Source organism: Candida theae (genome assembly GCF_024610275.1).
Source record: "Candida theae strain CBS 12239 chromosome Unknown scaffold2, whole genome shotgun sequence".
In the NCBI taxonomy this organism is placed as follows: Eukaryota; Fungi; Ascomycota; class Pichiomycetes; order Serinales; family Debaryomycetaceae; genus Lodderomyces; species Lodderomyces theae.
In genome coordinates this window covers 307,866-328,595 of record NW_026261438.1, presented here as the reverse complement: position 1 = coordinate 328,595, position 20,730 = coordinate 307,866, and the positions used below count along the sequence as shown (strand labels likewise).

The 20,730-nt window shown below is 39.5% G+C and overlaps 9 protein-coding genes across 9 annotated transcripts; 6 read left to right on the top strand and 3 right to left on the bottom strand. All coding sequences in view use genetic code 12, as the record gives it.

Annotated features, from left to right (window-relative positions):
* Position 1: 1 nt before the first annotated feature.
* On the top strand, positions 2 to 1,570 carry ERG11 (sterol 14-demethylase; the record flags this gene model as incomplete). The annotated part of the gene is made up of 1 exon (XM_051752457.1): positions 2 to 1,570. One exon carries the CDS (start codon positions 2 to 4, stop codon positions 1,568 to 1,570), a length of 1,569 nt encoding a protein of 522 aa, XP_051608512.1.
* Positions 1,571 to 1,847: 277 nt separating this feature from the next.
* THR1 (homoserine kinase) lies at positions 1,848 to 2,909 on the top strand (the record flags this gene model as incomplete). The annotated part of the gene is made up of 1 exon (XM_051752456.1): positions 1,848 to 2,909. One exon carries the CDS (start codon positions 1,848 to 1,850, stop codon positions 2,907 to 2,909), a length of 1,062 nt encoding a protein of 353 aa, XP_051608511.1.
* Positions 2,910 to 3,167: 258 nt separating this feature from the next.
* SAM51 (Sam51p) lies at positions 3,168 to 4,628 on the top strand (the record flags this gene model as incomplete). The annotated part of the gene is made up of 1 exon (XM_051752455.1): positions 3,168 to 4,628. The coding sequence occupies one exon, from the start codon at positions 3,168 to 3,170 to the stop codon at positions 4,626 to 4,628; it is 1,461 nt and encodes a 486-aa protein (XP_051608510.1).
* A 220-nt stretch (positions 4,629 to 4,848) lies between these two features.
* EXO1 (Rad2 family nuclease) lies at positions 4,849 to 7,002 on the top strand (the record flags this gene model as incomplete). The annotated part of the gene is made up of 1 exon (XM_051752454.1): positions 4,849 to 7,002. One exon carries the CDS (start codon positions 4,849 to 4,851, stop codon positions 7,000 to 7,002), a length of 2,154 nt encoding a protein of 717 aa, XP_051608509.1.
* A 46-nt stretch (positions 7,003 to 7,048) lies between these two features.
* On the bottom strand, positions 7,049 to 7,624 carry KGF57_003072 (uncharacterized protein; the record flags this gene model as incomplete). Its single annotated transcript, XM_051752453.1, has 1 exon — positions 7,049 to 7,624. The coding sequence occupies one exon, from the start codon at positions 7,622 to 7,624 to the stop codon at positions 7,049 to 7,051; it is 576 nt and encodes a 191-aa protein (XP_051608508.1).
* Positions 7,625 to 7,819: 195 nt separating this feature from the next.
* Positions 7,820 to 9,367, top strand: KGF57_003071 (uncharacterized protein; the record flags this gene model as incomplete). The annotated part of the gene is made up of 1 exon (XM_051752452.1): positions 7,820 to 9,367. The coding sequence occupies one exon, from the start codon at positions 7,820 to 7,822 to the stop codon at positions 9,365 to 9,367; it is 1,548 nt and encodes a 515-aa protein (XP_051608507.1).
* Positions 9,368 to 9,538: 171 nt separating this feature from the next.
* On the top strand, positions 9,539 to 11,077 carry MAS2 (mitochondrial-processing protease subunit alpha; the record flags this gene model as incomplete). Its single annotated transcript, XM_051752451.1, has 1 exon — positions 9,539 to 11,077. One exon carries the CDS (start codon positions 9,539 to 9,541, stop codon positions 11,075 to 11,077), a length of 1,539 nt encoding a protein of 512 aa, XP_051608506.1.
* Positions 11,078 to 11,209: 132 nt separating this feature from the next.
* Positions 11,210 to 16,933, bottom strand: MYO1 (myosin 1; the record flags this gene model as incomplete). Its single annotated transcript, XM_051752450.1, has 1 exon — positions 11,210 to 16,933. The coding sequence occupies one exon, from the start codon at positions 16,931 to 16,933 to the stop codon at positions 11,210 to 11,212; it is 5,724 nt and encodes a 1,907-aa protein (XP_051608505.1).
* Positions 16,934 to 17,763: 830 nt separating this feature from the next.
* CCN1 (Ccn1p) lies at positions 17,764 to 20,118 on the bottom strand (the record flags this gene model as incomplete). The annotated part of the gene is made up of 1 exon (XM_051752449.1): positions 17,764 to 20,118. One exon carries the CDS (start codon positions 20,116 to 20,118, stop codon positions 17,764 to 17,766), a length of 2,355 nt encoding a protein of 784 aa, XP_051608504.1.
* Between the last annotated feature and the right edge of the window lie 612 nt (positions 20,119 to 20,730).

Below are 20,730 nucleotides of genomic sequence, written 5' to 3'. Positions count from 1 at the left end.
TATGGCTTTGATTGACTTGGCTCTTAATGGGTACAACTACTTCATGACACTCAGCACATTCCAGCAATTTGGTCTACTTGTGTTTATTCCATTTGCATACAACATAATCTGGCAATTACTTTATTCCCTTAGAAAAGATCGTGTTCCATTGGTATTCTATTGGATTCCATGGATGGGTTCAGCCGCTAGTTATGGACAAGATCCGTATGGATTTTTTGAACAATGTCGTGCAAAATACGGCGATTTGTTTTCATTTGTGATGTTGGGCAGGGTAATGACTGTATATTTGGGTCCCAAGGGCCATGAGTTTGTGTTTAATGCAAAATTATCTGATGTGTCTGCCGAGGACGCGTATCAACATTTGACTACTCCAGTGTTTGGGAAGGGTGTAATTTATGATTGTCCAAACTCGAGGTTGATGGAGCAAAAGAAGTTTGCCAAGACTGCTTTGACTACTGATTCATTTAGAAGATATGTGCCATTGATTAGAGGTGAAATTTTAAATTATTTCAAAAACTCAAAAGTGTTCAACATGAAGCAGCAAAAGAGTGGTGTTGTTGATGTTTTGCAAACACAACCGGAAATCACCATCTTTACTGCATCTAGGTCATTACTAGGTGAAGCAATGAGAAAAAGATTTGATGCTTCATTTGCTCAATTGTATGCCGACTTGGATAAAGGATTCACTCCGATCAACTTTGTGTTCCCACATTTACCATTACCTCATTACTGGAAAAGAGATGCTGCTCAGCAAAAGATTTCCCAAACTTATATGACCGAAATTGTTAAAAGAAGAGAGACTGGTGATATTGATGAGAATCGTGATTTAATCGATTCATTGTTGGTCAACTCAACCTATAAAGATGGTGTTAAAATGACGGACCAAGAAATTGCCAATTTATTGATTGGTGTCTTGATGGGAGGACAACATACCAGTGCCACTACATCTGCTTGGTTCTTGTTGCATTTAGCTGAACATCCTGAATTACAGGATGAGTTGTACCAAGAAGTTCTTCATGCATTGTCGGGTAAAGGTGGTAACTTGGATGACTTGTCGTATGAAGACTTGCAGCAAATGCCTTTAGTCAACAATACCATCAAGGAGACATTGAGATTACACATGCCATTACACTCCATATTCAGAAAAGTTGTTTCTCCATTGGTTGTTCCAAATACAAAATATGTTGTCCCCAAGGGCCACCATCTTTTAGTCTCACCAGGGTATGCTCATATAAGTGAAAGATTTTACAAAGACGCATCAGATTTCGATCCACACAGATGGGACGATGCAAACATTGCAAATGATGCAGGTGAAGTTGACTATGGATTTGGAAAAGTGTCCAAAGGTGTTAGCTCTTCGTATTTGCCATTTGGTGGTGGAAGACATAGATGTATTGGGGAACAATTTGCTTATGTTCAATTGGGCACTATCTTGACCACTTTTGTCTACAACCTCAAATGGAAGTTGGTTAAAGGTAAAGTGCCAGATGTTGATTATACCTCGATGGTTACTTTGCCACAACACCCAGCCGAAATTGTATGGGAAAAGAGGGACACCTGTGTGATTTAAGCTGCTGCATATGAATCATTATACTTTAATTATTTATAGAATCTAATCTGTCTGATGTAATAAAATGTTGCAGATGGTTTACTACTCAAGCGGCTGACTCACCGTAATTGTTTGCCGGAACCGGAATCATCATTAACCGATTGTTCAATTTTCCTTCCTATTTTTTTTCTTTTTTCTTTTTTCTTTTTTCTTTTTTCTTTTTTCTTTTTTCCTTTACTTTAGAAATTTTTCACCAAACACAATAGACAATTAATCATTCACTGCTTGGGTCGCTCTCATGACAGCTAGCTCATTTCAAATCAAAGTTCCGGCATCTTCTGCAAACATAGGACCAGGATTTGATGTACTTGGTATTGGTTTACAGTTGTACCTCACTATTAAGGTGACGATTGACCCTTCAGTCGACACTTCATCTGATCCACATAATGCCATCATCACATACGAAGGTAACTTGGCGGAAAAAGTGCCGTTGCAATCAAACAAAAACTTGATTACTCAAACTGCGTTGTTTCTACTTCGATGTAATGGGGTGGACAAGTTCCCACTCGGAACCCACATTCATGTAGCTAATCCTATACCTTTGGGACGAGGTCTTGGCTCCAGTGCTAGTGCCATTGTTGGAGGCGTTTATTTGGGAAATATCATTGGGGATTTTAAATTTGACAAGATTAGAATGTTGGACTATTGTTTAATGATTGAAAGGCACCCTGACAACATTGCTGCTGCCATGTTGGGAGGATTTATTGGATCATATTTGAATGAACTAAATGCAGTCGAGACTGAACAAACTACGGTGCCTCTAGACTATATCTTGCCCACGCTGCAAACTTCACCTGACGCAATTGTATCACAGCCACCACCTCAAAACATTGGAGAATACTTGCAATACAATTGGAATAAGAAAATCAAGTGTGTCTGTATTGTGCCCAATTTCGAAGTCAGCACAGACAAGTCTCGTGCCGTTCTTCCGCAATCATACACTAGACCAGACATTGTTTACAACCTACAAAGAATAGCCATCTTGACAACAGCATTGACTCAAGATCCACCAAATCATAAATTGATTTACCAATCAATGAAGGACAAAATTCACCAACCGTATAGGACAGTTTTGATACCCGGGTTGGACCAAGTATTAGAGGAAGTTGTTCCTGCCAAGCATTCAGGATTGTGTGGCATATGTCTCAGTGGAGCTGGTCCTACTATTTTGTGTTTAGCAACTGAGGGATTTGAAGAAATTGCTAAAGATGTCATTGACATTTTCAGCAAAGAGGGCATTCACTGTGATTGGAAACTACTCGACTTGGCTTATGACGGGGCAACTGTAGAGCATTTGTAAAAAGGGCGATTCTGACTATGTTTATAGAACTTTTATACAGTGATATTCATAAACACTAACAACTGCGTTATGTCTTCCTGTAACGTTAACCGCCCAATGAGCGAACATTGCGCAATATCGGAAACAACGAAAAAAAAAAAAATAAAAAAAAAAAAAAAAAGGAAAGCTCTCACACACCACAAAACACCTAGAGCACCACCAACCACCGTAAGTAGTTGAGCAAACCAATTGTCTTCCCTCTCGCTACTGCCCCTGACGATGACGCTGTTACAAGTGGATAGCAATCCTAATCTCAAAACAAAACTCATAGAACAAGATGTCTTACAAGAATCCCAATTACAGCCGGTGTACTTAACCAGAGTTGAAGTCAATGGCGGTGAGGATTTCAGCTACCAATTCTTCAACAAGTTGTTATCGCCATTGTTAACTACTGGCGATTATACGTTATCCGAATTGACTTCACGAATCGGTCAATCATCGCAGCATCTAAAGGACACTGGAGTCTTTAAGGATGTGGGAGTTGTATTGGAGCCCGACTATTATTCAAACGTTCCAGCAAACATTACTCGATTCAACAGGGAATTGTCTATCCCCGCCAAAGTCATCTTTGATGTTTCTAATGTCAACTTAAACACTAATCAATCCTTCTTCAACTTCAATTCCGAGGAGTATATCAATTTAAAAGTAAATCATATTGACAATAATTTTAATGAAAATGCCGAGTTGGTTGCTGTTGGCGTCGACTACAATCCTTATAAACCATATGACTACTTGTTAACAAACTTGAAATTCATTTCCGGCTTGAAAGATCCAAGATTCAAGTTTGTATTTGACGTGGGTCACAATACTAGAGACAATCTTGGTTGGCAAAATTTCTTCAAACAGAATCAATTGGGTGGTAAAATCGGTCTCCTTTACAAAACACAGCGTGAATTTGATATTTTCACCGGGTTCCAATTACTCAAGAGAAACTTGTTTGACATTGATGATGGGGCCCATGACGACTTGAAATTCTTTGGTGGAGATTTCTTGAAATTGAGTGTTTTGAATAAATTCAAATACGAAAGTATTGGATATTTGAATCATGCAACAAAGAACTTCCCAATCAATGGTGGTAGAATACAAACTGAATCTGAATTGTCGTCAGTGCAAGAACAAAGTAACGCATCAAGCCGAGGTGAATTTATCAAACTGAAAGTTGGATTTGATTTGTATAAATCGATATTCAACAATTACATCACAACAAAGTTTCAAGGAGAGCTTGGTGGGATTTTCACTCTCAATTCCAAATTCCCCATACATCCATTGGACAAGTTCTATCTTGGTGGGTATAATTCGTTTGCCGGGTTCAAGAAAAACAGTATTGAACAACAAGGTGGATTACAATTTTACAAATTGCAAGCAACATTATACACCAAGATCCCTCAATTCTTGTACTTGCCTAAGTTGAATGCCGAAAATAGCGAGTTGTTGGTGGAACTGAACCCATTGAGATTGTACGCCACTGGTATAGTGGGAAACTGTATCCCTACACAAAAGAATTTCTTTTGGAATGATGCAAACCCAGCGGTGTCGTATGGGTTTGGATTAAAGTATTTTAACCGTTGGGCTAATTTTGACATTGGGTACTATGTTAGTCAGAAGGTGGGAATTGACAACTTTGATGGAGTTAAAAATGGGTTACACTTTGCAGTCTCCATTGGTGCATCATCTAGCTAGATATATGAGAGGAGTATACATATATGTATGTATATATATATATATTAGACAACATAGATGTTAGAAGGAGATACTGTGGTAGCTCTAAACCTTTTTGTGCCATCTTCTCAGTGCGAGCTATTATGGGAACGGAAAAACCTCCATAGTCGGTCGTTTGTTGTGATTTCAATTGCATTCACTCTAGACGTGTTCTTCTCTGCACCAAGCACAATCTCTCAACATGGGAGTCAACGGTTTGCTACAGCACCTAAAGGAGATTCAGGATCCGTGCTCCTTGGAACGATATCGCGGCAAGACCTTGGCCATAGACACATATGGGTGGTTGCATCGCGCGTTGGTATCGTGTGCCGAGGACCTTTGCTTAGGTAGACCAACACGCAAATACGTTACATACATCATCAACAAGATCCAAATGTTGCAGCATTTTGGCGTCACTCCATTCTTTGTATTTGATGGTGCCTCATTGACAACCAAAGGAGAAACAAATCTTAAGAGACGTGAGATGAGATGTGAAGCCAAAAAATTGGCGGAAAAGTATGCTGGATCGGGACATTTGCAGTTGGCATATAAAGAGTACATGAAGGCAGCGTACGTCACTTCTCAAATGGCCAAACTGATCATGTGTGAATTGGATGTGATGAAAATACAGTATGTCGTAGCGCCATATGAAGCAGATCCACAAATGGTTTATTTGGAAAAAATCGGTATTGTTGATGGGATCTTGAGTGAAGATTCAGATTTGCTTATATTTGGCTGTAATAAGCTAATAACTAAACTAAAAGACGATTCAAGCTGTGTTGAAATTAATCGACACGATTTTGAAAAAGTTCGACAAATTCCTTATTTGGCCACTTATACCAGCGAACAATTGAGATTAGTTGCAATGCTCTCTGGTTGTGACTACACAAAAGGTGTACCTGGAGTTGGCCTTAAATCTGCATTTCAAATGGTACGAAGGTATCGTACTTTGCATAAAGTCACAATTGCACTAAGATCCACGGGCAAGAAAATACCGGCTGATTTCGAGCACGAAGTGCTCAAGGCCGATTTAGCATTTCAATTTCAAAAAGTTTTTGATCCAAGGAGACAAGTGCTCACTACGTTGAACGAAGTTCCAGAGCCGATTTCTGAACAAGTAGAATTACTTGAATCATGTTGCGGTAAGACTCTTGAAGCAGAATTGGTGAAGAAGGTGTGTAATGGAAAAGTTGATCCCAATTCACATGAGACACTTGTATCTCGAGAACAAAGCATCAATTTGTTAAAGTCCGTTTCAGTTAAAGTGAATGCAACCTCCTCTGAGACACAAGTAGCGATACGGTCTCAATCTGAACCTGTTGTTAAAAGTCAAAGAAAATCTGTTTTGGATATGCTCAAGGTTTCCAAGCACGTTGCGAAACCTACCGGGCTAATCAACGAACCAACTCAGAGGGACAACACCCAGATTAACAAAAATAAAATACCAACATTGAAACGCCCGCTACCCGTGAATGAAGCACCACGAAAGAAAAAAGTATCACCAACCTCGAATAAGATTCGCAAATTGCAAGGTAGTATCAGTGGTGAATCCGGTGTAACCAGCAAGTTCTTCGCTGCACAATCAACAACACATGAAAACCCAGAATTACCTACTCCTAAATCAGATTGTGATTTGTCTGAATGGAATTCAAGCTTACTTGATGATTCAGAAGTGCCTGATGAGTCACCAATCAAGAACCTTGACACGGGAAACATTTTGGATGAGTTGACCGAAGATGACAACGACATGGGGGATAAGCAGAGTGCAACCGATGAGGAAAACGTCAGTATTGATTTTGATCCAGTCGTTGACTCATTGAATTCGGATCCAGCGACCCGACATAAAACATCTTATCCTCCTTTAGAAGATGATGATGAGAATGCCAAGTTTGACCTTTCTTCCAAAGATGATGAAATAGAGGAGTCCCCGGTCAAGCGAAGGGTGTCCTTCAAAGTACACAAGGATATGGCAGTTGAAAATCTTCGACTGAAGTTTCAATTTCTGCCTGCAAAACTCGCTAAATTCACCGATCCAACCAAGAGTCAAGCAACGACGAACATTAAGTTGGATAGGATGCATTCAAGACCAGCGTTGACGGATAAGAGCACAAACATTTCTCATCTGAGCACAAAGGGGATATTAAAAAAACCAGCAACCACTCTCTGTGGTATATCCAAGTCAGCTATGCATGGCAAGGCTGTCAAGTTTGCATCGAACAATTCATTCCCCAAAGTTCAAATTGCATCCAGTCAAGAGGATGAGTTTGAAATTAGTGAAGATGAGATTAGTCCAAAGAGGTTCCCCAAGAGACGAACTCCCTTTATCGATCTCAAACAATTTGCATTTAGAAAATAGACTAGAATTAAACGTAATTTATTCGATGGCAATATATGTCTATTAATTAGTAACCTCTTAAAAGGCACGCTCCGATTGCCAACCTTGTCAATTGCCCTTGAAGATTTTCCTCAGAACTAAAAGCTGCATCATTCAATTTGTAAATCTTTTTGAATTTCGACACATCAACCAACTCCAACAAGACCTCATCGGAAATTGCCACACCTTCTCCACCAACTATATCACCTAATTCCCTTTTAAACGTAACAATATCTTCATCCAGCAGCACTACCTTCACTACAATCACGTTAGAACAGTCATCCAGTATACCGAAACGTTTAATTGCCTCAGAAATCACATTGACTGGTGATAAATTCAACAATATTTCCGTATTCAACGTCTTTGCTTGCATTGAATTGTGCTCAAGATGTAGAATAGACTTATGGATTGAGTTTTGTAGCTGCTCTAAGGAGATTATATACTTGGTGTTCAAAAAACAGTAGTCATATTTAGGATTTGCTTGAATGAGCTGTTCCTTGATTGTTTTTAGGTTTTCTTCAGGTACATCCTTGAAAAGGCTTATGAGAGCCTTGCGTTGTGGAAATTGTGGGAATGAGACAGCTTGCACGAGTGGCATGGTCATATGGTGCAAGTTTCAATTTGAGTAAATATGGGATGGATGGATGGATGGATGGGGCTATCTCTCTGGGTTGTTGGTGATGCTCTCTAAAATTATGCTGAAATACCTCAATTCTTGATTTCGCGAAATTTGTGGTGAGATTATCCCACTGGGCCCCAGTTTCCAACAATCCAAACTGCTCTCGACAAGACTTTCATCATGGCAGCAGATATGTCTGGTCAAGTTGACGTACCGCATCTACTAGGCACTTTATTCAAAGATGTAGCTGACCCCATCCAAACCGAACAGGAAAGGGATCTACGACTATACCCAGAGACAATTTTGCAAAAATCCGAAAATGGCAACAAGCTCTATGCTTCGTTTCAAAGATATTCACCGCAGTTTATCAAAGCTGTAGATGACCTGGAGAAGAAGCAAGTTTTGCGATGGCGAAGCTCAAATACAGAGTCAGCTCAGAGAATAATACTTGATAGCTGGATAGCTCAAAATTCAGACGTGGGCTCAACCACAACTAAAAATACATCTAAATTACCAACCTCGATATCATCCAAAGGCAGAGCTAACAAACTCTTTGTGTGGTCATCTAGCGACTCCTACATTGAGGAGAAAAAGAGGCAACTACAGTTACGGAAAAGTATCGAGGGGATATCGTCACAGCCAGACAAACCTGACAAGTCTTTAACTGACAAAGAAGAGAAGCCAGTTGAGCATGATACCAAGTTGGAAGCTCTACAGCAGCAATTACACTTGAAATTGTCTACAGATAGAATAAACAATAAACTTTCTAGAAAGATTGAGAGTGAGGCCAATCGATTTATTCATGCACGAATACAAAAAATACGAAACCATCATAGTGAGCAGATGATGAACCAAATCAATGAACGTAAGAAGAAAGACCATGAAGTGTATTTGCAAAGACTTAAAATCAAGGAAGAAGAATATGAAAAATCGATACGACAAGATCAGGAGCAAGTGGCTGGTGCAAAGAAGCTTAATTTTTTCGGTAGTTTATTTGGTCTTAGTGGTGGCACGATGTCACCAAGTGCAGAGCCTGGAAGTCCAATTGAGGTAGAAGGTCAAGTGACAAAGAACGGTACAAAAACTTTCTCAAAGGGCAAACGATCAACCTTGTTTGGTATGCAGTCATTGTTTTCTAGCGGCAATGGTTCCAAAAAGCATGTGGACAAAACGGTTATGTTTGATGCTGAAGACAAATCAGACACCCAATCCATTGCCGGCTCAAATATATCGACGAATGCGAATTTAGAGGGAGGCGAGTTAGCATCAGCCACAACCTCTGATTCCGCAACTCACTCAGACACAAAGACGCTGGAGATACGTGTACCTTTATTTAATGTTGACGATTTAGAGTCATTGGAGATGAAACGATCTCCTCAAAAGTCAAACCGGTTAGACGTGGTGGGACATAATGGAAGCCCCAGTAAAGGCCGCAATGAGGCAGAAGACTCTGACGATGATTTCACTGAATTTACCGCAGTGACGGAGGCCACTTCGGAGAACAATCTGGTATCATCACCACCGATTCTAGCACCGGTGCCGAAACTATCGCGTAATTTCTTCTCGGTGGAAAAGGCAAATGCTAATGCTACGCCCGCACTTTCGGGAAATGAGTTGATTGATTTGTTTGATACAAATGCACTGCGGCCTGACTCACTGGGTATAGAGACACCCGCTCCTCTATCCCAACTGCAAGACAAGATGGATGTTAATTTATTGGAATTGTAATTGACTTCTTGATATTTGCCTTGTGTGTCCTGTATACAAAACAAGCGTATTGCATCATGCGCTTCCACCACCAAAAAATCTTTCACTTCACACTTCTCACTCTCTTAGTAATTGCAGTTCAGTACAACAGAAACCTAAACTTCCTTTATCCACTTGTATATACTCTGTGCAATGTTAACCAGGCTAAAAGTACCCCATTTGAGTCGAAGTGGTGCTTTGAAAAGACTATATGCGACGTCATCATCATCATCATCATCATCAACAGCAATATCTACCAAGCCCGATATTGAAATGACAACCCTCGCCAACGGACTAAGGCTAGTCACCGATTCCACACCAGGACATTTCAGTGCACTTGGAGCCTATGTTGATGCTGGTTCGCGGTATGAAGATCCACAAAATCCAGGACTTTCCCACATACATGATCGATTAGCTTGGAAATCAACGGAGAAGTATAGTGGATTACAAATGATGGAGAATCTACTGAAGTTGGGTGGTAATTACATGAGCTCGGCTCAGAGAGAGTCGATGATTTTCCAAGCCAGTGTTTTCAACAAGGATGTTGATCAAATGATGGAGGCTATCGCGCAAACCGTGAGAAGTCCTCGTATTAGTGATCAGGAGTTTGTTGAGACTTTGCAAACTGCTGATTATGAGGTTCAGGAGTTGCAATATAAGCATGAGTTGTTGTTGCCTGAAGAGTTGCACTCGGCGGCATACAAAGAAAACACATTGGGGCTTCCATTATTCATACCTAAGGAGCGTATTCCGTTGGTGCAGAAATCGGATGTTCTAGCCTATCACAAGAAGTTTTTCCAACCGCAAAACATTATAATTGCCATGGTTGGTGTACCCCATGACCACGCACTCAAGTTGGTTGAGTCGAATTTCGGTGATTGGAAATCCACTGGCGAGAAAACAAAGCTCACCCTTGCAAACTATACTGGAGGAGAAATATCATTACCTCATCAACCTCCACTTTACGCCAACCTACCGGAATTGTATCATATGCAAATCGGTTTTGAAACCACGGGTTTACTTCACGATGACTTGTACTCGCTCGCCACTTTGCAAAAACTCCTCGGTGGTGGATCCTCATTCTCAGCTGGTGGGCCAGGTAAGGGAATGTTTTCTCGTCTCTACACCAAAGTTTTAAACAAGTATCCCTTTGTTGAAAATTGCATGTGCTTTAATCACTCGTACTTGGACTCGGGAATCTTTGGTATCACGTTGAGCTTGGTGCCAGAAGCGGCTCATGTATCGTCACAAATAATCAGTCATGAGTTGTCGAAACTATTGCAAGTTGATTCCAAAGCGGGTGGATTGAATGAACAAGAAGTCAAACGTGCCAAGAACCAATTGACAAGTTCTATTTTAATGAATGTCGAAAGTAGGTTAGCCAAATTGGAGGATTTAGGAAGACAAGTTCAGTGTCAAGGTAAAGTCACTTCTATTGATGAAATGGTTGAAAAAATCACGGCGCTAACCCCAAGAGACTTGCAAAATGTAGCAGAGAAGGTGTTGACGGGTAATGTTGTCACCAGTGGCACAATCTCGGGTGTTCCCTCCGTGGTTATGCAAGGTGAAAGAGAAGCATTTGGTGATGTTGAGTACATTCTTCGGAAATACGGGTTGGGGAAATTCTCTACCCCTGAGATCCCTGAACCAAGAGATTTTTCACAACCAAAGAGGAAAACATCATGGTTTTAAAGGGGAGGGGTGAGGAAGTGTGTGTTTGATTTCTTGTATATACAATTTGCAGCTTTGACTAGATTTGTAAAACCTTTCTATTACTATTACAGTTCTCTATATTTTCTGTTTTTTTTTTTTATATAATTGTCTCTACGACATGCTCAATCTTTCCCTCAATTCCAAGTTTTCCTTCTGCAACATTAACATTGATTCCTTCAATTGATTATTCTGCTCCTCCATGTTTTTCAATTGCAAATCCTTTTCAATGTTTTCATGATCCAACGAATCAACAGCAACTTTGTAATGATTGATTTTGTTTTGGTAATCGAAATTTTCATCATTATAGCGTTTACTCAACTGCGATTCGTGTTCAACCCTCGTCTCCAACGACTTGATTTTCCTCTCCAAAGATTTGATTGTTTTGTCAGAATCGTGTTGCTTCTGTAATGAACTATCCAAAGCTTTTTGTAATGAGTCGGCTCTAGATTCCAAGTACTTGATTTGGTCATTGCTGTACAACTTCTCCTCCAATTTGTGAACTTTTCGATTTAATTCTTCGTTGGCTTTCTTGAGAGAGTAATTCTCTTCATTGGACACAAGTAGGTCGTTTCTAATCTTTTGTTGATCACGGTAATCCGAAGTCGATGACATTTTCGACTGGCTCAACTCCGACCTCACTGCCTCTGCATCTTGACGTTGGTTTTCCAAGTGGTTTTTGAGGAAGGCCACTTCAGATTTACTTTGATCTAAAGCAACAGTTTGATTTTCAAGGTTGAGATTGACCTTGAACAATTCGTCCTGTAATCGCTCCCTTTCATCTATCAATCTCTCTTTCTCTTGGGTCACCTCACTAACCAACTCCTTCAAACCAGTGATTTGTTTCGAATAGGAAGCAATTTTGCGTTCATTCAAAATCTTGTCATTTTCAAGTTGCCTCAGAGAGTTGGTTAAATTGATTATTTTTTGTTCCAATTCCTCTTCTTGTAACAGCATCTCCTCCATTTCCTTTTGGATGTTGTTTCTAACCAATACTGCTTCTTCAAGATCCAACTGAAGCTTCTTGTTTTCCTTCACCAACGTAGTTTCCGTCTGCGTCTTGAAGTTCAAATCTTTGTGCAAGTTCCTCAACTCCTCTTTCAACTGTTCTGTCGTTTCTCTATTTTCATAATTCTTGACATGATACGCCAACTTCTCCTCCAACTGTTTAATTTGTATCTTGTTGTCATCCATTACACGTGCATTTCCCAGAATTGTTTGTTCCAAACTTTCAATTTTTGAATTGCAGTCCTTGAGCATGATTTGCGAGGTTCTCGCCTCTTCCTTTGCCAACCTCAACTGACTTCTCAACTCATTCACTTCTCTCCGCGCCAGTTCTTCTTGATGTTTGGATATGGTGACAGCAGACTCAGCCAACTCCAATTTCTTAAAATACTCATCAGACCGCTTCTTGTACAACTCCAAGCCGTGAATCAATTCCTGGTTTCGAATGGAAACATTATCATGCTTTACTTTCAAATGTGCAATTTCCTCTTCAAAGTTCTTCATCGAGCTCTTGAACTTTTCGTGCTTCACTTGATACAACTCATCCTCTGACTCCCTGAGCAAAGCCTTCAACCGTAAGATCTCCGCTTTAGAGGTACCCAATTCGTCACGAGTAGATCTTAAAGTCTTGTTGATGTCTTGATACATTTGAATAAAATCTGCGCTAACCCCCTTGAATGCGAGTTGACCACCAAAACTTTCGCTTCTTGACACAGTCCAATCGTTTGAAGGAGAGCTTTCTGCGCTTGTTGAATCATTAGAAATGATGCCCTCAATTTGCTTTTCGAGATGAGCAACTCGCCCTTGGGAGTCTTTAAACTTCTTCTCATAATCGGTTGAGCTATTCAAACCACGACTCGATTGCACCTTGTTCAATTTTTTCTGCAACTCGATAGCATAATTTTCGGCTCGCTGATAATTACTTTGTTCCTGTTGTAATCTGAATTTTAAATTGTTAATTTCCTTGTTCAAGGCCTCCACACTACCAGTTACCCTCTCGCCTATAGCTAGAGATCTTCTCTTTGGCGTTATATCACTGCTCGTCAAAGAACCATTCATAATCCTCTCCTTGATTAGACCCAATTCCTCAATCAATTTCTTATTCTCGAATTTCTCTTTTCTCAATGCTGCATTCTGCTCATTCAATTTCAATTTCATATGAGTGAATTCCTCCATTATTTGACGATTTGGAGGTTGGTTCTCCTTCTCCAGTTCAATCGATTTATAATCTTGCTCAAGTCTTTGCAATTTACCATTCATCTCGGACACCATTGAACTGTACTCATCTCTAGCTTTCTGAGCTTTTTGTAATTCAAACTTGAGTTCCTCATAATCATTGCTGAGTTGTTTGTGATTGGTAGTTGATTCGGAAAGTTTGGACTGCATCATTTCAATCTCTCGTAAGCTGCTTTCTTCCTTGGATTTGATTTGTGATAATGTCATCTCAGTCTGTTTCAGTGACTCCAAATCTCGCTTTGTTGTTGACAATTGCAACTTCAATGAATCCACCTCCTTTTGTAATCGATCTATTTCACTCGACTTGCTTTCAACTCTCAGCTTCAATACCAGGACTTTCTCCTTAGCTTCTTCAATCTTTTCTTCGTACTTTGACTTTTTCAATTCATCTTTGCTCATTTGAGATTTCATCGACTTGATCTCTTCCCTTTGTTCAGCATACCGTTTTTCCAATTCCAGGATGGTTGATTTTAAGGCGGCGATTTCTTGCTGGTATTTACCTTCCGCCAGCACAAGCTTTTCGTGAGTCGATGCCTTTGCGGTCAAATCTCGAACCTTCAGTTCATGATTAGAAGCTTCCAGCTGTAACCGTTCAACCTCACTCTGCAACTCTTTGATTTTGCGCTCCCAGGTGGAAGTCTGCCTTTCGTGCTTGCTTTCCATTTCATCAAGTTTTGAAACGTGTTTCAACCTTTCCGATTCAACTTTCTCAAGTTGAACTCTCAATTTTGTCAACTCACTCTGAGCAGAGCTGTGCTCTGTTTGCCTCAGAGCCAATTCTTTCGACCTGGCTTCGAAATCATTGTGCAACTCTTTCAAACGATTGCTCAATTTTTTCAGGTCATTTGTTAAAACACGGTTAGATTCCTTCAACTCTCTGATGGTTGTTTCTAACTCCTCTATCTTTTTCTTGGAGTTCTTACTCTCAGTGTGCAAGGTTTGCAATTGATGATCCTTTTGTTTAATGATGTCATTGTTGGCCATTATTTCGTCCTCTAATGTTTTTAAAGAATCGCGCAATTTGACATTATCATTCTCCAACCCCTTATTCAATTTTTCAGAATCCTTCAATTTGACAGTTACCTCTTTCAAGTTGTTTTGCACTTCAGCCATATCCATAACTTGAACTGACTCCTCAAGTAAAGGCTTCATTTGATAAAACAATGTCATCCACGGGTTATTGGTTTTCGCTTCGTAAACCTGGTTCATTGTCTTGGCTATTATCCGTGAAGATTGAAGCTCTTTTATCTGCTGACGTATATTGACCCTAGTCATATTGCCCCGAATACGTCTTTGTAAATCGGTCAAGATTCCCTTCAATGTGATATCCCGTTTTGTCTCCAACTTACCTAAAATACCATTTTTGAAAAAAATTTTGGTAAGTCCGATCTTGAACGTATCTTGACTCAAACCAGATTCTTTCAATATGAGTTCGCAATTGGTCTTTGTATTCTTTGTCATTTGAAAGTTATCACCGATGATCGAATACCTGTGGAAGAACTCATCAAACGTCAATTTGTTTGGGTATCCTGCACGTGTGATCCTGATACCTTCCAAAACACCATTACATCTTAATTGGCTAAGCACTAGATTTCTATCAAACTTCCTTGCCTTTTTATCCAAGTTGGGCAAAATGCATCTAACAAAATGAGGCTCAGTTGTCTCCAATCGATCCATTAAGTCCTTCAATTGATTTTTATGTTTCTGTGACACCGTTTGCATCATCTTTGGTCCGTTTGAAGTCTTCAGTGGCAGTGCTTGCAGCTGTTGATTGTAACTTGTTTCATCACTCATTAATTCTCGAAGGGCCTTGTTTTTGCTTTCAGAAAGGAGCAACTGCAAAATTCCATCACTCACAGGGTCCTTGTTCTTTTGCAACCAGTTCTCTACATTATACTCAACCTTGCCGGCATAATGTTGAACAATAAATCCATTTTTGAACTTGTTCTCGGAAAATTTTTTATTCTTGCCAGCAAAATTAGCACTCAACTTGTCCATAAACATTTTGTCTGACGATTTGGGCATCATGCATTCTTCATCAAGTAACTTTAAAATCCCCATTGGGGTTCTTTTTTCGATAAGATCAATAGTTGGTTGCAAATCTTTGCCGAAATCAATAAATTCCCATTGGATATTCTCTCGTAGATATTCACTCTGCTCTAGTATGAATGAATGGTGGTTGAAAAACTGTTGGAGCTTTTCATTTGTATAATTGATACATAACTGCTCAAATGAGTTGCTGTCAAAGATTTCAAATCCGGCTATGTCTAGCACTCCGATGTTTAAATCTCCCAGGCTAAACTCATCACTATTCAAATTCAAGTTGATCTTCTTTATAATGAGTTGAAACAACTTTTCATACAAGTATTTAGCCAATGCATCTATGGCAAATTTAACTTCTGCTGCCTTTTTGGATTTGGTAACAAACTCTCTCCCAGCCTTGACTTTTGGCTTCAATAAACTTTCTTTTAACTTGGAAACATCCACTGTCAAAAGTTCGGCAATCTTGTCAATTGGAGAGTCTTTGGTGAAGCTAGCTTGCTCGGCCTTCCAGGAAGTGAATTGCAAATTTCCCAAGTGCAAAATAATAGCCAAGATTTGAAATATAAATTGCATCTCTTGTGAAGAAAAACCAACAGTCTTGAACGCCTCTACGAGCAAGTTGAATTCCTTGAAATCGTCAACGTTGGGTATGCTAGTCACCCCCTTGTTCAAATACTCGTATGTTGATACATCTTTGTTTAACCCGAGACTAGACAAACCCTCGTACCCTTTGATAAAGTGGTAGAAAATATGGTAATTTCTCTCCTCCTCGGCTTGGTGTACCACTCTTGATTTTTCCAACAAGTAGTAATCAATATTTGCTCCAGCCAAGTCCCCAGCGGAATCGAAATATATTTGGATGAATTTTCCAAACCTTGATGAGTTGTTATTCTTTATTGTTTTTGCGTTACCAAAACTTTCCAAAATTGGGTTTGCTTGCAATATTTTGTCATCAATGTGATCGGTTTTCGACGTGTTGTCATCATTCAGTGATGCTGTGGATATAGATGAAAGGTATTGGATAATCTTTTTGGTGTTTTCCGTTTTACCGGCCCCCGATTCACCAGTGACCAATATACTTTGATCCCTCTTGTTGCTTAACAAGTTTCGATACGTTGCTTCAGCAATGGCAAATATATGCGGCGATTCCTTATCCGTGGGCTGATTACGGAATTTTCGTACCATGGAATCATCGTAAATTGGCAACAGTTTATAAGGGTTGATGGCCACCAAGAATAAACCCGAATAAGTATAAATCAAGTCATCCATATACCGCAAATACAAATTGTAGACAACTGATGGCTCATTTAAATGCGTGAGTTCGGCCATATCTTCACATTTGTTGAACTTTTCAGGATTGCAGTTTTCTAATTTTGATTGGTCAATTTCAACATTCGACTCGACATGGTTGGTATTATCGAGAGAGACAACCGATACTGCACATCTCCCATTTCCTAGGTAGTCTGTAATGTATCCTTTCGTGAATAGGTCTTTATCATTGGGTACCCAAACCCAATTTTTGAGTGTAGAATCACCATCGGACTTGGTTGACATGGAAGTTTATTACTACTGGACTTTGGTGTATGGAAAAGATGTTGACTCGCGAGGGGGGGGCAAGATGTTATTGAGTGTAGGACAGTTTCTCCGTCTTGTCGAGTTCTAGGTGCAGATGCAAGTGCAGATAATAAAGGGGGGGTGTTACTTCTGTGACGATGCAGTTAGTCAGTTATCTGATGGCTATTTAAAAGCTACAACTTACTTTAAAGGAGACTAAGAGATTGAAGAAAGAAAAAAAATAAAAACAGTTACTATCCTGCATATAAATGTATGTTTACCTTTCATCCATTTTAGGAAACAAAATGCGTCTCCCAAAATACACACTGGTATACGAGACTACCCCCAGCAAGTATACATTTACAGGGAAAGAGGCTTACTGTAAACCTTCTTGTTGCACGCGATGCAACAACAGAGTAATACCAACATACAAACGCACTGCATTTGACTCAATATTTTGTTCAGGAAAATAAATTTTCTTCTTTCAAAAACCCACTAAGACGCGTTCTTAAATGTGCATTTTCCCAATCAATTTTTTTTTTTTTTTTTGCAGCAATTTATTTCCAAAATTTCGCTGCAACAATTACATCAACATGCCACACTCTAAGTGAAGATATTTTTCGGCCGTCGTCCTAAACGTCTCAGAAGTGTTAAGAAACCTCATCCTTCATTCGATGACGAATAGAGCAGAGCACATTAGAATTCGAGATATGTGAATCAATAAGTCAAGGATAAACAATAGGTATATGAAAACTACACATGCGTGCACTATGAATAGAACTAAATCATTAAAAACATTCGTAAAAACAGTGACTCGAGTTCCTTATACATCAAAAGTACTGATTCATCAATGGGGAACTTGCATTCAAAGTAGTGCTGGCACCGTTACTCACAACAGGCTTTATTGGGGAAAAGTTCTCCTTTGATCTCACTTCGTGCCCCATTCCAACCGTCGGCAACACTGGCGGAATCATGACTGATGGACCACCACTGCCAGCAGCAGTATTGATGCTCGTAGCCGATGATTGCATCATAGCGCGTTTCTTTCTGATTTTTGATTTGGTTCTACTTAGCAGCAGTTGCAGCAGACCCATCATGACAGTCGGATGCAGCATCTGTGATTGCTGTGATTGCTGTGCAGAAGTTGACGCAAATGAGGGCACGGGGAAATGGGTAGGTGTGTTACAGTTCGAAGTTACACTATTCGTTTGACTGCCCCCTGATCTCTTGTTTGAGAAAACTGAGTACTGGGAAGTCGCCGAAGGTGGTGTAACTGGTGGAGCAATAATCAGTTGTGAAGAGTCAAAACCCAATGTGGATTGTCCGAAAAATGGGTATGGTGATTTCGGAGTACGTAAATGACCAGCGCCACTCCCCCTAACACTAAAATAATCATCTGACTCGTATGATTTGTAGGAAGAGTAAGGATTGACACAATATCCTTCTTCTTCGTCGTCCTCGGAATCTGACTCAGAATCTGAATCCAATGTGGGATCACTCAATTGGGGAAATTGTAATAATATTTCAATAGTTTGAATGAATCGAGAATCAAGAGGTGGTGTCGTTGATGATGATGAAGATGATGATGTTGATGAGGCAGCTGAGTCGCAAGCGGCAATGATTCTATCCCTGTTTTCATAAATTGATTGAATCAAAAACGAGTTCTTTTCATTAAACTTTTTCACCACATGAATCACCCCAACCTCCTCATATTTTTTCGTCAAAACCTCTGTCACTTTGTTCAATTGAAGGATCAACAAAAGAGCAACTTGCTTAATCGTTAACAACGTTGATTCATCCAACCCATTAAGGAAAGCACCGTGAATTTCGGGTAACTTGTTTTCAATCTCTTCGTGGTCCTCGTCATAATCAAAAGTGGTATTATTGGTATCATTGAAAGCTGGCTCAACTTCGTCGTCATCGTCCAATGCGTCGTGGTCGATAACGGCATCTGCATCAGCATCAATGTCGGTGTCGATATCTTCTTGGTCACTTTCTGCGTAATCTAAATCAATGTCATCAGCAATGCTGGTATGCCTGTAGATATTGGTTTGGTGGCTGTAGTTACTGTCATTGTTGTTTGAGTAGAGTGTATTTAATTTTTGTTTCAATGGGAACTTGGGAGCAGGACCGACATTTTGAAATTTAGATTTGGTGTGTTGTTGTTGCTGTTGGAATTGCAGTTGCTTGCGCAATTGACGCTCTTGCTTCCTTTTCAATCTCTTTTGCAATTTGATTTGAAGATACTGTCTTCTCTTTGGCTCAATCAACACATTTTCCAACAACTCCTTAAACGCAATCGATGCGTTTGGAATTTGCAACATGGAACAGGCTAGCAAATTGGCAGTAAATGCAACTAAACTTGTAGGAACCAGTAAGAAAAACTTGTCATACAAGGCCAACTCGCACAAAAATCTTCCCACGGCAGTAACAGCACTCAAGGTAGTAGCAGCGGCTGACTTTGTAATTTGTTCATTCACGCCGCTGGTTACATTAGCTGTGTCCGGTGTGGTTTGGAAACTGTACTTTGATGGAGTAATTGTAGGATTCACTATGTTTGAATGCCTAATACTCAATTGCAAGCAATCTTCCAATGTTGGGTGACCAATGGACCATTCTAAAGTGCTCAAGATGTGCATCTCCATTTGAACAAACATTTCTTCGTCATAGGCGTTACGGCACATGATTGATAATTCTTTTAAAGTTGGAACACGGGACTTCTTATCTTCATACTTACCAGCAATCCATAATGCAGTACATCCAACCAATTGGTAATGGCGTTTGAAAACAATTCTCTTGGCACAATAACGATCAATGATGTTCAAGCAGAGAAATAACGTTTGTGGTTGTAATCTAAAGGACGAATGCAATTCAATCAAGAAATCCAACAAAAAGGGGCGCATAAACCATTGAATTTCTGGTTGTAAATCAATCATTGCTGGGTTGACTGAAGATGCTGCTTCCAATTGTGACAAAGTTTGAACAACCTCTGTGCAGTATTCATTAGTCAATTTCTTGTTGGCTTGAGATTCTAGCAACTCAAGCATGGCATGGTATGGACGTGGCCTGATGTGTTGAGGCGGGCCATATTTTGGTCTATGTTGTTCACCTTGGTGGTATTGTGAGTGTTGTTGGAAGTGTTGTTGTGAGTGTTGTTGTCCATTATGGTGTTGTTCATTGGACATTATGCAATTGGGGAATCAATTATAAATCAATGCAAGAAACAAGTGGTGATACCAACTGAGAACAAATGAATAAAATGCAAGTATTTGAAAGCGAAGGATGTGAGTGAATTATAAATTCGATGTAAAAGTTTGTGGTAAACGAATGTAGTAGTGGGTAATCTAATTTTTAACTGACGTATATATCATGAATAGTGGGAAGGAATGAAGATAAGCAGAGCGGTGTTGTGGATGATGATAATGCCGAAATGAAAGAACAAATAAGTGTCTATCCTGTTGGTGAATAAAGCTAATAGAAAAGCGATTTTGAAATGGAGAATACTTCGGATAATATATAAATGGAATGGATTGAAAGTGAAATGAAGTACACAGTATGAGTTCCTCTCCTTTGAGTTGTTACTCAATAACGAAAAAGCGAGTATTAAAATTTGTGAATATTCCAACACCGAAAACTTTGACAATCAAAGTAGAATTTTCTACGTTTGTTTCTTTGTCCTTTTGTAATTTTTATTTTTTTTATTTATCAACTCGTGTATATCACTTGAATAAAGATGAAGAAGAAACAAAAAAAAAAAAAAAAAAAAAAAAAAAAAAAAAAAAAAAAAAAAAAAAAAA